We start from the raw sequence: 15,122 nt of genomic DNA, 5'->3' as shown, positions 1-15,122 counted from the left end.
TCCCAAATCTTTATGATCCACTGGAAGAAAAGATGACAAATTAGTAACCAAGTCACTATACTGTTAAACCTTCATATGGATTAAAACTCACTGCACTTCTTCCACTAAAAGTGCCATCACCTGTTAAATGAATAAACCAGTTATCAGTATTCAAAACACTTAAGTTAAACGCATAAAATGGCCATCTTTGAATTTACATTATATTGGCCTAATAATGCTATGCCCAAACCGGGTCCGCATGCTCCTACACTAAACGCGATCACGACACGCAGGTTGAAATATCAAAACAAACTCTGAACCAATTATATTAATTTGGGGACAGGTCGAAAAGAATTCAACATTTATGGCAATTTAGGTAGCTAGCTTGCTGTTGCTGGCTAATGTGTCCTATTTAGCTAGCTAGCTTGCCGTTGCTAGCTAATATGTCTTGGGTTGTTATTTTACCTGAAATGCACAAGGTCCTCTACTCCGACAATTAATCTACAATGGTCAACCGAATTGTTTCTAGTCATTTCTCCTCCTCCCAGGCTTCTTTCTCTGCTTTGCACTTTATATGGCAATTGACATCTAGCTTTCATAATAAGGTGTATTACCAACCGACCTCAGTTCATCTTTCAGTCTTTCAGCGTCACAAATAAAACGGACTGACTAGCGAGCGTTGAAAAATAAATGTAGAAATCTATATTATTCAATTATTGCACCCACACTGCTTGCGCGCGCCAAGAAGCGTCTGCGTTGCCAAGGGCTAACGCTTCGTACACACCGACTGTGTCATTGCATCACTGCTAGGCAACTATACTGATGCAGGTATCTTTTGCAGATGGTCGCATGCGGTTGGACACATGGAGGAGATAATCATTTTCGCAGTATCCTCAAAACCGTGTCTTTTTGACACAACTGCTGACAGCTACAGGGACATAAACACAAAAAAATGCTGCTTGGAGACAAGTGTCCACGATAGTAGGATTGCCAGGTCAGTTTAGTAGTGAGCTTGTGCTAGATGTGGCTAGTTAACATTAGCTAGCTAACCTAGCCAATGAGGTGTGTGTGAAAGAAAGTCATAAAAATTATGCTAGTTACTACCCCTGATAGTTACTACCTCTGATAACTTTACCAAATAATCATGTTTGAAAGAGCGTGAGTGTGTATGTCAGATAAATAGTCATATAAATGGTAGATACTACTGTACCCCTGATAATTTGGTGAGATAACCGTGTGTTTGCCTGTGTGTACAGTAGGTGACATGTTCATGATAGCTATCTAATAACTATAGTTATGCTAGGTAATGGTTTGGCTTATCATGTTCATGTCTATGTAGAAGATTTTAGGAGGAAGTGGAGAGGACTCAGGGACAGGTGACAGAGAGAGAGAAGAAGAGGTCTGGGTCAGCAGCCTTGGCGCTTCTGCTACATTCTTTCTTTTCTGGATCCATTTATTGTGCCTATGGCAACAAGTGGCAATTTTACAGCCAGACCCTCTACTACGTCATCCACAAGTGTTGTCGCCACCGGTGCATCAAGACCCTCAACGTCACCTACAAGTGTGACCATCACCTCCACCGGTGGAGTGAGACCCTCTACAACATCATCCACGAGTATGACCACCACCGGTGCAGCGAGACCCTCTACAACATCTACATCATCCACGAGTATGACCACTACCGGTGCAGCGAGACCCTCTACAACGTCTACATCATCCACGAGTATGACCACTACCGGTGCAGCGAGACCCTCTACAACGTCTACATCATCCACGAGTATGACCACCACCGGTGCAGCGAGACCCTCTACAACGTCTACATCATCCACGAGTATGACCACTACCGGTGCAGCGAAACCCTCTACAACGTCTACATCATCCACGAGTATGACCACTACCGGTGCAGCGAAACCCTCTACAACGTCTACATCATCCACGAGTATGACCACCACCGGTGCAGCGAGACCCTCTACAACGTCTACATCATCCACGAGTATGACCACCACCGGTGCAGCGAGACCCTCTACAACGTCTACATCATCCACGAGTATGACCACTACCGGTGTAGTGAGACCCTCTACAACATCATCCACGAGTATGACCACCACCGGTGCAGCGAGACCCTCTACAACGTCTACATCATCCACGAGTATGACCACTACCGGTGTAGTGAGACCCTCTACAACATCATCCACGAGTATGACCACCACCGGTGCAGCGAGACCCTCTACAACGTCTACATCATCCACGAGTATGACCACTACCGGTGTAGTGAGACCCTCTACAACATCATCCACGAGTATGACCACTACCGGTGCAGCCATGGAAGATGATGAAATGGAGGAAGCACCTCTGGATCTGGGACCACCTGAGATTATTATGAACCTCACGGAAGTGACCACTGAGGACCTCGTTGAACAGGATGTGGCCGTGGAGACAAACGAGAGAAACAGAGAGAAACAAAGAGGAACAACATCACACCAGGCGTCATCGGAGGTACCAGACCCCAGATCCGCTCAACTCATTTCAGCAAAGGCTCCTCCAAGTCGTCGAGAGGGATGCAGCCCAACCTGATGCTCACAGGAAGGAGGATGAAGAGACCCTCTTTGCCATGAGCCTGGTGCCAACACTGAAGAGACTGCCTCAGCAAAGAAAAACAGCAGTATGGGGTTAAAATGTATCAGCTGCTTTTCGAAGCCAAGTTCAATGGTAAAAAAAAAAATGTACATCACAGGTAGTGTCATAAGTGTTGCGACAGTGAAGTAAAGTAGGTCATTTTTACAGTATACTCATGTAGGCTAATTGGTATTTCAGATCAAAGTATTAATGAGGCAAATGTATAGCTGTTGTTTCTAGGTTAGAAAATATCCCAAAACAACAGTTTGCTGTCTAAATATTTGCCTGTCATATTCATCTTTTGATCTGAAATACAAATTCCATGAGTAAACAGCGAGTATTACCAACTTTACCGCACTCTTCCAATATTTATGCCACTAACTACACTATACAAGCAGTATTTAGTTAACATAAATCTCACCTTTTATGGTGTCATATTATGTTAAGCTTGTATGTGTTGTTTTTCTCTTCCCTTTCAGAGATGGAGTCCATTTAGCCGACCAGCTCACAGGAAGGACAGGAAGAGGAGAGGAAGGACAGGAAGAGGAGAGGAAGGACAGGAAGAGGAGTTGTCTGGTTGCTGTTTTGACCTCCCTCATTGTACCTTTCTTTTCACACACGTCAGTTCCCTTTAAATTCAGTCAATTCATAAAGTCATTTGTTTATAAAGTCTTAGGATAGCATTCATTATTAGTGTTACATAGATTTCTGAATTGACAGAATCCCTCACCCTGGTGACATCAGGTAGGTGACCATTTGGCGTGCCCATCTCCATCCGGAGCGGCTCCTGGAATGACCTCCGCAGGTAGTTGTGGAGAACACATGTGGCCTTCACGCAGGCATCGACATTTGAGGGGCTGAGACCAAGCACTCCGATACATTCTCCACCGGGCTGCCAGAATCCCAAAGGCGCATTCAACAACTAACCTTGCCCTGGACAGTCGTTTGTTAAAGATCCTTACAGGCTTTGTCAATGGCAGCTGGCGTCCAGCGTAGGGCCTCATGAGGTTGGGTCTTAAAGGGAAGGCCTCGTCACCGATGAAGACGTGGGGAACAGGTCCCAGGTCTTCAGTCCCAGGGAGTGATGCAGGTGGTGGAATCTCCAGGGTGCCATCCTGAAGTGCCTAGCCGAAGGCAGAGTAGGGTCCCACCATCACTTCCCTTGCCGTAAGCACCAACATCGACAACACGGAAACAGTAGATGGCATCTACTACAGCCAAGAGTAAAACTGAATATGTACCCTTGTAGTTGTAGAATTGTGAACCTGAGCACGGTGGAGCCTGGATTACTACATGTTTCCCGTCAATGGAACCAAGACAGTTGGGGAAATTCCACCTCTCCAGGAACTCGGCAGCGTTGGCCCTCCAGTCTTCCTCCTTGGGGACAGGCATGTATTCACCAACCAGACAGTCCCAAATGGCTTGTGCCACAGGGGGACAATGCCTGCCACCGTGGACCGTCCAACTCGGAAGCTGAATCCTATGGTCCTGTAGGAGTCCCCTGTCGCCAAGAATCTGAAATATAATTCAAAATAATGATCAATATTGTGTGTAACTTGAATTCCACCCACATATTATATATAACTACCTCATTACAGTTTATTATGCTCTACTAATTATATTGTAATACTCATCAACCATCATTAACAATGCTTTGAAACAGTACAATTCAGTCTATGACTGTATCAATAAACTGTAGCCCAGGCCCACTCTACTCTTAGAAAGAATGGTACTATCTACTTAAAAGGGTTCTCCAGGTGTCCCCATAGGAGATCCCCTTTTGGTTCCAAGTAGAACCCTATTGGGTTCCATGTATAACATTTTCCCCAAAGGGTTATCCTATGGGGAAAGCAGAAGCACACTTTTGGAATCTTTTTCTCTAAGAGTGTATGAGTCCAATAACAATGTAATGACTGACTGAAACTGTCTTGAACAACAATGGGTCCTGGAGAAGACTAGCCTACCTTCATCAGGGCAGAAGGCACCTCAACTTTCTTTTCATATGGTAACATTGCATAATTAAAAAAGGATTATAAACCAACTTTGGGAAAAGTTATAGTCCTAATGAACATTCTGTAAAAGTACATCTGATGTCAAATAGGGACTATTAACTAGAGAGCCCTTTAGCTAGCTAGGTTGCACATAAAAACAATGTATCAAATATCAATCAGTTATGGTATCAAATGCTTTAAAAATGTACTAGAATGTAGCTTACCGGAGACAAATCGCCAGGCGTTCAACTGGGCTGATGGACTCCCGGTAGTTGGTGTCCATCCGGGCGATCCTGGCTCCAACCATCTGGAGCAGGTGATCGAACTGGCTTCGGTCCAGACGAAAGTAATTTTGGAATTCCTCTCCAAACAGTCGAAGCTCTTGAATGAGACGGTGGAACTCACCCTGCCTGCTTTCGGGACTTTAACCATCTCTGGACCCACACAGACCTGTGCTTTCAGGACTTTAACCATCTCTGGACCCACACAGACCTGCGCTTTTGGCGGGGCTGGTCCCGGCCCAACAGCGTGATCAAGACCACCTTCCTCAAAGTTGGTCTCATTGTTGAAAGAGCCTACTCTGCTATCTTGACTATTTATTATTGCATTTCACTCCAAAACTGCATTTTGGAGGGACATTATATTATAGGCTCTCACAATTAATTTGTGGATGTCATCGAATAAATAATATACTTGGCAAATAAATGAATAAAACACGTAAAGAAATTATGCAATTAAACTGTTTTTATTATGTAATCCCACATTTTTTGACTGGATATGTGTGCAACAAAAATTCAACATTCACATTTACTACTTTCTGTCAGGTCTACGCATACAATTTGAAGCATAAGTTCGATCCACAGAGAACACGCAGCAACTGCCTCTGCAACGCAATGGTGCAAGGCAAACGGAGCGTTCCATTGGAAATGAATGTACTTCCAGTGTAAGATTGCGCAGCAAGTCCTGCCTCTCCCATCTCCTCATTGGTTTATAGAAGCATAGAAACGATTTGGTTGACCGTTTTATGTGGCTTAATTGTCGGAGTAGAGGACCTTGTGCATTTCAGGTAAAATAACCCAATGTTTATATCTCAGGACAATTAGCTAGCAACAGCAAGCTAGCTAAAAAAGATAAGTTAGTTAGCTACATTTACATTTAAGTCATTTAGCAGACGCTCTTATCCAGAGCGACTTACAAATTGGTGCATTCACCTTATGATATCCAGTGGAACAACCACTTTACAATAGTGCATCTAACTCTTTTAAGGGGGGGGGGGGGGGGTTAGAAGGATTACTTTATCCTATCCTAGGTATTCCTTAAAGAGGTGGGGTTTCAGGTGTCTCCGGAAGGTGGTGATTGACTCCGCTGACCTGGCGTCGTGAGGGAGTTTGTTCCACCATTGGGGTGCCAGAGCAGCGAACAGTTTTGACTGGGCTGAGCGGGAACTGTACTTCCTCAGAGGTAGGGAGGCGAGCAGGCCAGAGGTGGATGAACGCAGTGCCCTTGTCTGGGTGTAGGGCCTGATCAGAGCCTGAAGGTACGGAGGTGCCGTTCCCCTCACAGCTCCGTAGGCAAGCACCATGGTCTTGTAGCGGATGCGAGCTTCAACTGGAAGCCAGTGGAGAGAGCGGAGGAGCGGGGTGACGTGAGAGAACTTGGGAAGGTTGAACACCAGACGGGCTGCGGCGTTCTGGATGAGTTGTAGGGGTTTAATGGCACAGGCAGGGAGCCCAGCCAACAGCGAGTTGCAGTAATCCAGACGGGAGATGACAAGTGCCTGGATTAGGACCTGCGCCGCTAAATTGCCATAAATGTTTAATGCTTTTCGACGTGTCCCCAAATTAATGCAATTGGTTCAGAGTTCGTTTTGATATTTTAAGTGTGGTGATCGAGTTTGGTGTGGGGGTACACAATACATTTATGCATGATGGCGCATGCGCGCAGCCGGTTTGGGTTTCGTGTAGTAGCGCTTGGCAACGCAGACGCTCGTTGGCGTGCGCAAGCAGTGTGGGAGCAATGATTGAATAACATGTATGTGTACATTTATTTTGCAACGCGGTGTGGTCAGCATGTAACTGTGGAACAAGTTTCAGTTTTGATTATGGGTGATAGGTACAATTTCCCCGATATGACGTGTATACGACGTGTGTGGCTAGGGCATAAAACACAGGAGGGTTTCAGGAAATCAGTTAAGAGATTATCTGCCATTATAACCACAGTTCTTTCTCTTTCAAAACGTGTTGCTTGTTGGTAAGTTAAATGATTTTATTAGCAAATTGTTGTTTTTTCTCACATTTGTAATTATTAAAGTAACAAACTATGAAGTAACCATACATTTTGGAATATAGAACTGTACATTTATGTGAAGTTCATGATGGCAAGAAAACCTGTCAATTTTAAACTGCTTCAATCTGCTTTTGACTTCAGAAACTCAATGTAGATTTTGGCTCCATAAACGTCAAAAGTGGTTTGTATTTAACTATGGTGAGGTGCTAAATAGGATGATACATTAGCAAACAGGAAGATATTTTGGGCTCCTTCTACCTAAAGGCGATGCTTTCCTGGTTCCTAACCACCAGGAGTGGCATGACATGCAGGAACATAAAGGGACAGCTGCATTTAATCCTTAAACTGATAGAAAGAAATGACAAAGTCGATAATTTTTCTCCTCTATTGCAGCCAGCATCATTACAGAAACACCAAGAAGCTCCAATTGACTAGACCTAGAGGAAACCGTGCTATGGTAATCTGAGGCAGATGTAAAATGAACGGTTCAAAACTAAAGTACAGGAAGTATTATGTGATTGATACTAAAGGCTCTATTCAATCTGTGTCGTGGAATTGTTACAAATAGAGCGCTAGAAATGTAACGGTAATTTCCTTTTTGTGACGACATCTGCAGCGTCTACGTTAATGCGGGAACATTGCCTTTACATTTGATGTAACACTGAATTGACTCGATACAGAGTGAATAGAGCCATAAGAAGAGTATTTTGTGTGTGTGGTTGTAAAAAAAAACAAGTATTATTCATTATTTGTGACCATTCTGTTTTCTACTATTTCTCTGTGAGCTTCTTTTTCTACACTCTACCTTTCTGATGGCTGAAAAGCAAAAAATATGGCTGAAAAGCAAAAAATAGGGCTGAAAAGCAACAACCGGCTGAAAAGCAACAACCGGCTGAAAAGCAACAACCGGCTTGAGTGCCACTGTCAGATAAGTCATCTTCTGTCAAGTATACTTTCAATAATGTTCACACAAAGAAGATAGCATATTATGTGCATTTATGTCAGACAGTCATAATCAATCATTTAATGTTAATGACAGGATTTAACTTCATGCATCAAAACATTTGGGCCAAAAGTCTGCAATACATTAATTTGAGAAAAAATGTCCCCAGGATTATGAAAAGAGAGACAACACTTTCCCAGGGGCAATGGAGAAAAGGAACAGGGTAAGTTACAGACTAGGTCATGATATACCTTGTCACCATATCAACTGGCCCTAGCACATTCAACAACTAGGGCCTATATTAAAATCACCCAGACTAGTCATTCAAAATAGATTGGTCCCTGGTTGTTACCCTAACATTCAATACAACATGAAAAAGACAGTACAGACATATTTGTAAATCAGCTAGTACAAAGGCTGGTCTTTGCCATCTTTTTCATGCAGGACCTTATCGATCTCAACCCTCAATCCCAACATCTACACCTGTGTGGTGAAGGAGAGGATATGGACTGGGAATGTGCAGTCACCACAAGTGTACGTACACATACGCGCGCGCACACACACACACACAGGGTGGAATGGACATGACATGAAACTGCTTTTTCTGTTAAAACAGATTGATCAAGAAATGGGAGTGACCTGCTGCTGGGAAGAGGAGAAAATGGACTGGGTATGATGGACACATTTTGTCTATGAAATTACTTTATTTTATGAATGTGTCAGAAATGTGAGTATTCCTGATTTACCTATACCTTCCATGTCAGTTAGAGCCTCAATTAAGAAAAAGGGAATTCATGTCACTTACCTCCGCTTTTAATGGGTTAACATGTTTTTTTTTCTTCTTAGGGGGTAGATCAGCTAGATGTGGCTTCTATCAATGTTTTTGTCTGCATCATTTCCAATCCCCCATATATACTGAACAAAAATAGAAACACAACAATTTAAAAGATTTTACTGAGTTGCAATTCATAGAAGGAAATCAGTCAATTGGAATACATTCATTAGGCCATAATCTATGGATTTCACGACTGGGCAGGGGCACAGCCATATTTTTGTTCAGTATATATTTTTCCAGGGTTTTTCTTTATTTTTACTATTTTCTACATTGTAGAATAATATTGAAGATATAAAAACAATGAAATAACACATGGAATCATGTAGTAACCAAAAACGTGTTAAACAAATCAAAATATATTTTATTTTTGAGATTCTTCAAAGTAGCCACCCTTTGCCTTGATGACAGCTTTGCACACTCTTTGCATTTTTTAAACCAGCTTCATGAAGAATGCTTTTCCAACAGTCTTGAATGAGTTCCCACATATCCTGAGCACTTGACGGCTGCTTTTTGTTCACTCTGCGGTCCAACTCATCCCAAACCAGCTCAATTGGGTTGAGGTTGGGTGATTGTGAAGGCCAGGTCAACTAATGCAGCACTCCATCAATCTCCTTCTTGGTCAAATAGCCCTTATACAGCCTGGGGGTGTGTTTTGGGTCATTGTCCTGTTGAAAAACAAATGATAGTCCCACTAAGCGCAAACCAGATGAGATGGCATATCGCTGCAGAATGCTGTGGTAGCCATGTTGGTTAAGTGTGCCTTGAATTCTAAATACATCACTGACTGTGTCACCAGCAAAGCACCCCCACACCACCTCCTCCATACTTCATGGTGGGAACCACACATGAGGAGATCATCCGTTCACCTACTCTGTGTATCACAAAGACACGGCAGTTGGAACCAAAAATCTCAAATTTGGACTCATCAGAACAAAGGACAGATTTTCACCGGACTAATGTCCATTGCTTGTGTTTCTTGGCCCAAGCAAGTCTCTTCTTCTTATTGATGTCCTTTTAGTAGTGGTTTCTTTGCAGCAATTCGACCATGAAGGCCTGATTCACGCACTCTGAACAGTTGATGTTGAGTTGTGTCTGTTACTTGAACTCTGTGAGGTGCAATCTGAGGTGTAGTTAATTGCTGATTTCTGAGGCCAGACTTAGGAACTTATCCTCAGATTGCAGAGGTAACTCTGGGTCTTCCTTTCCTGTGGCGGTCCTCATGAGAGCCAGTTTCATCATAGCGCTTGAAACGTTTTTGCGACTGCACTTGAAGAAACTTTCAAAGTTCTTGAAATGTTCCAGATTGACTGACCTTCATGTCTTAAAGTAATGATGCACTGTCATTTCTCTTTGCTTATTTGAGCTGTTCTTGCCATAATATGGACTTTGTCTTTTACCAAATAGGGCTATCTTCTGTATACCACCCCTACCTTGTCACAACACAACTGATTGGCTCAAATGAATAAAGAAGGAAAGAAATTCCACAACTTAACTTTTAACAAGGCGCACCTTAATTGAAATTCATTCCAGGTGACTACCTCATGAAGCTGGTTGAGAGAATGCCAAGAGTTTGCAAAGCCGTCATCAAGGCAAAGGGTGGCTACTTTATAAAATATATTTTGATTTGTTTAACACCTTTTTTGGTTACTACATGATTCCATGTGTTATTTCATAATTGTGATGTCTTCACTATTATCCTACAATGTAAAAAATAAAGAAAAACCTTTTGACTGGTACTGTATATCTTAAATGTAAAATATATATATTTTTCCTTTATTTTCCCTTAACTGTACCACCCCTCCCTAATTGGAGTTAACTAATGGACAACAATACTTAGGTGTCTGCTTCCGGCTTCTACATACTATACTGAACAAAGATATAAACGCAACATGCAACAATTTCTAGTATTGTACTGAGTTACAGTTCATATAAGAAAATCTGTCAATTGACATAAATTCATTAGGCCCTAATCTATGGATTTCACATGACTGAGAATACAGATATGCATCTGTTGGTCAAAGATACCTTAAAAAAAAGGTAGGGCCGTGGATCATAAAACCAGTCAGTATCTGGTGTGACCACCATTTGCCTCATGCAGCGCAACACATTTCCTTTGCATAGAGTTGATCAGGCTGTTGATTGTGGCGTGTGGAATGTTGTCCCACGCCTCTTCAATGGCTGTGCGAAGTTGCTGGAAATTGGCGGGAACTGGAACACGCCATCGTACACGTCAATCCAGAGCCTCCCAAACATGCTCAATGGGTGACATGTCTGGTGAGTATGTAGCTTAGAGGAATTGTGTACAGATCATTGCGACATGGGGTCATACATTATCATGCTGAAACATGAGGTGATGGCGGCGAATGAATGGCACGACAATGGGCTTCAGGATCTCATCACAGTATCTCTGTGCATTCAGATTCCCATCGATAAAATGCAATTAGCTTATGCCTGCCCATACCATAACCCAACTGCCGCCATGGGCCACTCTGTTCACAACATTGACATCAGCAAACCGCTCGCCCACATGACGCCATACATGTGGTCTGCACTTGTGAGGCTGGTTTGAAGTACTGACAAATTCTCTAAAACAACGTTGGAGGCGGCTTATGTTAGAGAGATGAACATTAAATTATCCGGAAACCGCTCTGGTGGACATTCCTGCAGTCAGCATGCCAATTGCACACTCTCTCAACTGGAGACATCTCTGGCATTGTGTTGTATGACAAAACTGCGCATTTTAGAGTGGCCTTTTGTTGTCCCCAGCACAAGGTGCACCTGTGTAATTATCATGCTGTTTAAACAGCTTCTTGATATGCCACACCTGTCAGGTGGATGGATTATCTTGGCAAAGGGGAAATGCTCACAAGCAGGGAGGAAACACATTTGTGCACAAAATGTGAGCAAAATAAGCTTTTTGTACGTACGGAATATTTCTGGGATCTTTTATTTTAGCTCATTAAACACAGGACCAATACTTTACATGTTGCGTTTATATGTTTGCTTTAGTGCATACACATTTTATTGACACAATATATTTTATATTTAAAAAATAAATACATTTGTTCCACCCTTCAGCTACCCTCAACCCCTCCCATCTATCTCTGAAGACTATCCAGTTTTGATATCTAATTGTCATATATTTTTCAAAATAGCTGTGATGTTTCACAAAAGTTCTGACCCTTTCTATTCTCATAGTTTCTACAGATTGTTAAAATATATCATAGTTTGCTAAGAGTATTATTATATTATTGATCGATTGACTATGACTTTTCAAATCACCCAGCAGTGGTTATAGCAGAGTTAGCTCCAGATAAATGTTGCAATTTTTCAGTCATTCCTGAACCTGCGACCAAAAACAAGCTACATATGGACAGTACCAAAACAAGTGATCTAATGATTCTGTGTCTTCGCAGCAAAATCTGCAGAGCTGGGATGGTTGTATCCTCCATATTTCTAACATTCTATTGTTTGCAAGAATTTTGCAAGAAAGAGTTTTGAATCCGACGTTGTTTTGTGTATCAGTTCATAAACAATGTGCCATGGAATCGGTACATCGAAAATATCTTCCCAACAATTTTGCAACCTGTATGGCGCAGCTGTACAATTGTAAAAATAGCAATAGCAACCGTTTTATTGGTAAACTAGTAATGTAAAGTTGTATTTCTTAGCGATCCAATATGTAATATGGTGCATTTATCATAATTATGTTGTGATCCAGAGAGGTTAGACAAATTTATCTAGATCCTCTGAGGCCATGTAGCGATCCAAATTGCGGATTTAAAAGAAAACATGAATGTTCAGCATCTTTCTGATTTCTATCCCCTTGATATTATTGTTAGATCTGATTTTAATAGCTAACATTTAGATGGCCATAATAAATAGATTTGCCGATAGTGGACAACCTTGTTTTGACAGTATTAAACTTTCTTAGAAGTAGGCATTATTTACTATTTTACACCTGGGGTTAAAATACATAACTCTAACCCATTGTATAAGAGATTCTCCAAAATTAAATAGTCCAGGTATTTATATATAAATTCCAGTCGTACTTTATCAAAGGCCTTTTCAAAGTCTGATATGAATACCAGGCCTGGTTTCCCAGATATTTCATAGTTTTCTATTGTTTCCGTTACTTGTCTTATATTATCTCCAATGGGCTAACATGTTGCAGTATATAGTCAATTTTATGTGTCTTCACAGATCTCATCAAGCAATCCAAATGTCTGCGTCTGGAGAGAAAGAGAAGATGAAGATGATGAAGCCTAAAAGGTGTCAACTGGATGGATTGTCATCAAAACTTATTCGCATTAAGGCCAGGAAATTGGTGCACAACGCAGCTGTATTTTGCACCTCCACCCAGTACAGCCAGAAGAGGACTGGCCACCCCTCGGAGCCTGGTTCCCCTCTAGGTTTCTTCCTAGGTCCCTGCCTTCTAGGGAGTTTTTCCTAGCCACTGTGCGTGCTTGTGCATTGCTTGCTCTTTGGGGTTTTAGGCTGGGTATCTGTAAAGCACTTTGACAACTCCTAATGTAAAAAGGGCTTTATAAAATGTATTTGATGGATGCACAATGACTTCAAGTCAGGTGTCGATAGTATATAGTATGATTCTTCTTTTGTCTTTGGCAGTCACATTGAAATGTAGAAATATGTTGTTTTGTGTTTATTTTTCCACTCATCTATGGTTTATTGGCCGAGAGCACAAGTGAACACTGGAGGAAATGGTGCTTTGTTGAAAATGTTGTCTTGTTGCCCATTTGAGCCACTCATTTCTTATGGTGGGAGGGATGTCGTTCGTGGCTGTTTAGGGCCACCTGCGATGAAGATTGGTAGAGAGCGGGAGCAAGGGAATGAGATTAGATAGGGACATTGTGTTAGGAGTGCTAGCCCTCTCCCCTCATGCTCATCTGGAGAATCTGCCAAGTACTCTGTTACTCTATTTCTAACCAAAAAGTGAACTCTGCATTAATTTAAAAGATTGTATAATAAAGTATCTATTTTTTGTTCATACTGTGGTTGTGTCTTGACCGTTGACGGACCATAGCGATTCAGTTAAAGGTGGTGGTGGCAGCTTGCACACTACTTTGCTCAGTCCAGTATTTGGCCCACGATCTTGGATGGTTCAGGTTTATTACAGTAGCCTTGGCTCTATCGGTGTACTGGTTTGTTTTTACTTTTCAACCTGAGAAGAAACAAATAAGCATTGAAATAAGTCCTCATCATGGTATAGTTTAAGAGAGAACTGGTTTGAGCTAGCTGAAACATGCATTCAAGTGAAACTTTACATAAAGGTGTACAGGGGTGGCTTGGCCATCTGGCAATTCTGTCAGATGCCAGATGGGCTGGACCATTTTTTAGTTTGGTGGGATAGTCGAAATTGACAGACTCAAAAATATATATTTTTATTATTTAATTTTTTTAAGTGACATGTCAATTTCTCTGTTATAATAATATATACTTAGTGTACAAAACATTAGGAACACCTGCTCTTTCCATGGCAGACTGACCATGTGAATCCAGGTAAAAACTATGATCCCTTATTGATGTCACCTGTTAAATCCACTTCAATCAGTGTAGCTGAAGGGGAGGCGACACCTTAAAGAAGGATTTTTAAGCCTTGAGACAAATGAGACATGGATTGTGTATGAACGGGGTATGGTAGTAAGTGCCAGGCGCATCGGTTTGAGTGTGTCAAGAACTGCAACGCAGCTGGGTTTTTCTGGCTCAACAGTTTCTCATGTGTATTAAGAGTGGTCCCCAACCAAATGACATCCAGCCAACTTGACACAGCGGTGGGAAGCATTGGAGTCTACATGGGCCAGCATCCCTGTGGAACGCTTTCAACTCCTTGTAGAGTCCATGGCCGGCGAATTGAGGCTGTTCTGAGGGCAAAATGGGGTGCAACATCCTATGTGTTGTGATAATTGTGTTTGCTCTATAACCTGTTAGTTCATATACTTTGCCACCGTGGGGTTTTTGAAGTGTTTTTTTTCTCCAATTTATGCTTTGGGCACAAATAAGAGTATAGGATGAGTCAACAACATTATTTGGGTATAATTTAACAGAATATTAACTTTTAAAAGTGAGATTTTCACTGGACAGTTACTTTAATGTCTGCACCATTGAGTTGTTTGAAAAAAAGCAGAAGACAAAATAATACATTAGGTTAGGCCTAGCTGAGAATGGCATTTTATCTACATTACAGCTTCAGTTGACAACATCAAGACGCTCCTACAACACCTTGAAGAAAATAACACCATTTGCAGCTAAACCATTGGACAAAGATCAATTCAATATTCATGAATTTTCAGGGAGTTATTTAGATTTTCTGAATTTGCTTAAACTAATGTAAAAAACTAAAACTCTTCAAGTGAAAATTCTATAGTTGATGATGTATTGAGTTACACTAATGTTTATATGACTCTTCTCCTCTCCTTTTTAAGTGTCTTTCACTCACCTCTGGCCGAAAGGG

The 15,122-nt window shown here is 41.7% G+C and overlaps 1 protein-coding gene and 2 long non-coding RNA genes across 3 annotated transcripts; all 3 read left to right on the top strand.

Moving 5' to 3' along the window:
- The first annotated feature begins 801 nt into the window (after nt 1–801).
- On the top strand, nt 802–5,315 carry LOC139542466 (uncharacterized). The gene is made up of 3 exons (XM_071347916.1): nt 802–807; nt 1,329–2,688; nt 3,075–5,315. The coding sequence occupies exons 1-2, from the start codon at nt 802–804 to the stop codon at nt 2,310–2,312; spliced, it is 990 nt and encodes a 329-aa protein (XP_071204017.1). The 3' UTR covers nt 2,313–2,688; nt 3,075–5,315.
- Nucleotides 5,316–6,592: 1,277 nt separating this feature from the next.
- LOC139568638 (uncharacterized) lies at nt 6,593–7,798 on the top strand. The gene is made up of 3 exons (XR_011673639.1): nt 6,593–6,836; nt 7,266–7,329; nt 7,658–7,798. It is a non-coding gene; the product is annotated as an uncharacterized lncRNA (long non-coding RNA).
- A 97-nt stretch (nt 7,799–7,895) lies between these two features.
- LOC139568637 (uncharacterized) lies at nt 7,896–13,658 on the top strand. Its single transcript, XR_011673638.1, has 4 exons — nt 7,896–8,038; nt 8,260–8,349; nt 8,432–8,485; nt 12,854–13,658. It is a non-coding gene; the product is annotated as an uncharacterized lncRNA (long non-coding RNA).
- Nucleotides 13,659–15,122: the final 1,464 nt, after the last annotated feature.

Source organism: Salvelinus alpinus, chromosome 2 (genome assembly GCF_045679555.1).
Source record: "Salvelinus alpinus chromosome 2, SLU_Salpinus.1, whole genome shotgun sequence".
Taxonomy (NCBI): domain Eukaryota; kingdom Metazoa; phylum Chordata; class Actinopteri; order Salmoniformes; family Salmonidae; genus Salvelinus; species Salvelinus alpinus.
This window is presented reverse-complemented; position numbering and strand designations above follow the sequence as displayed.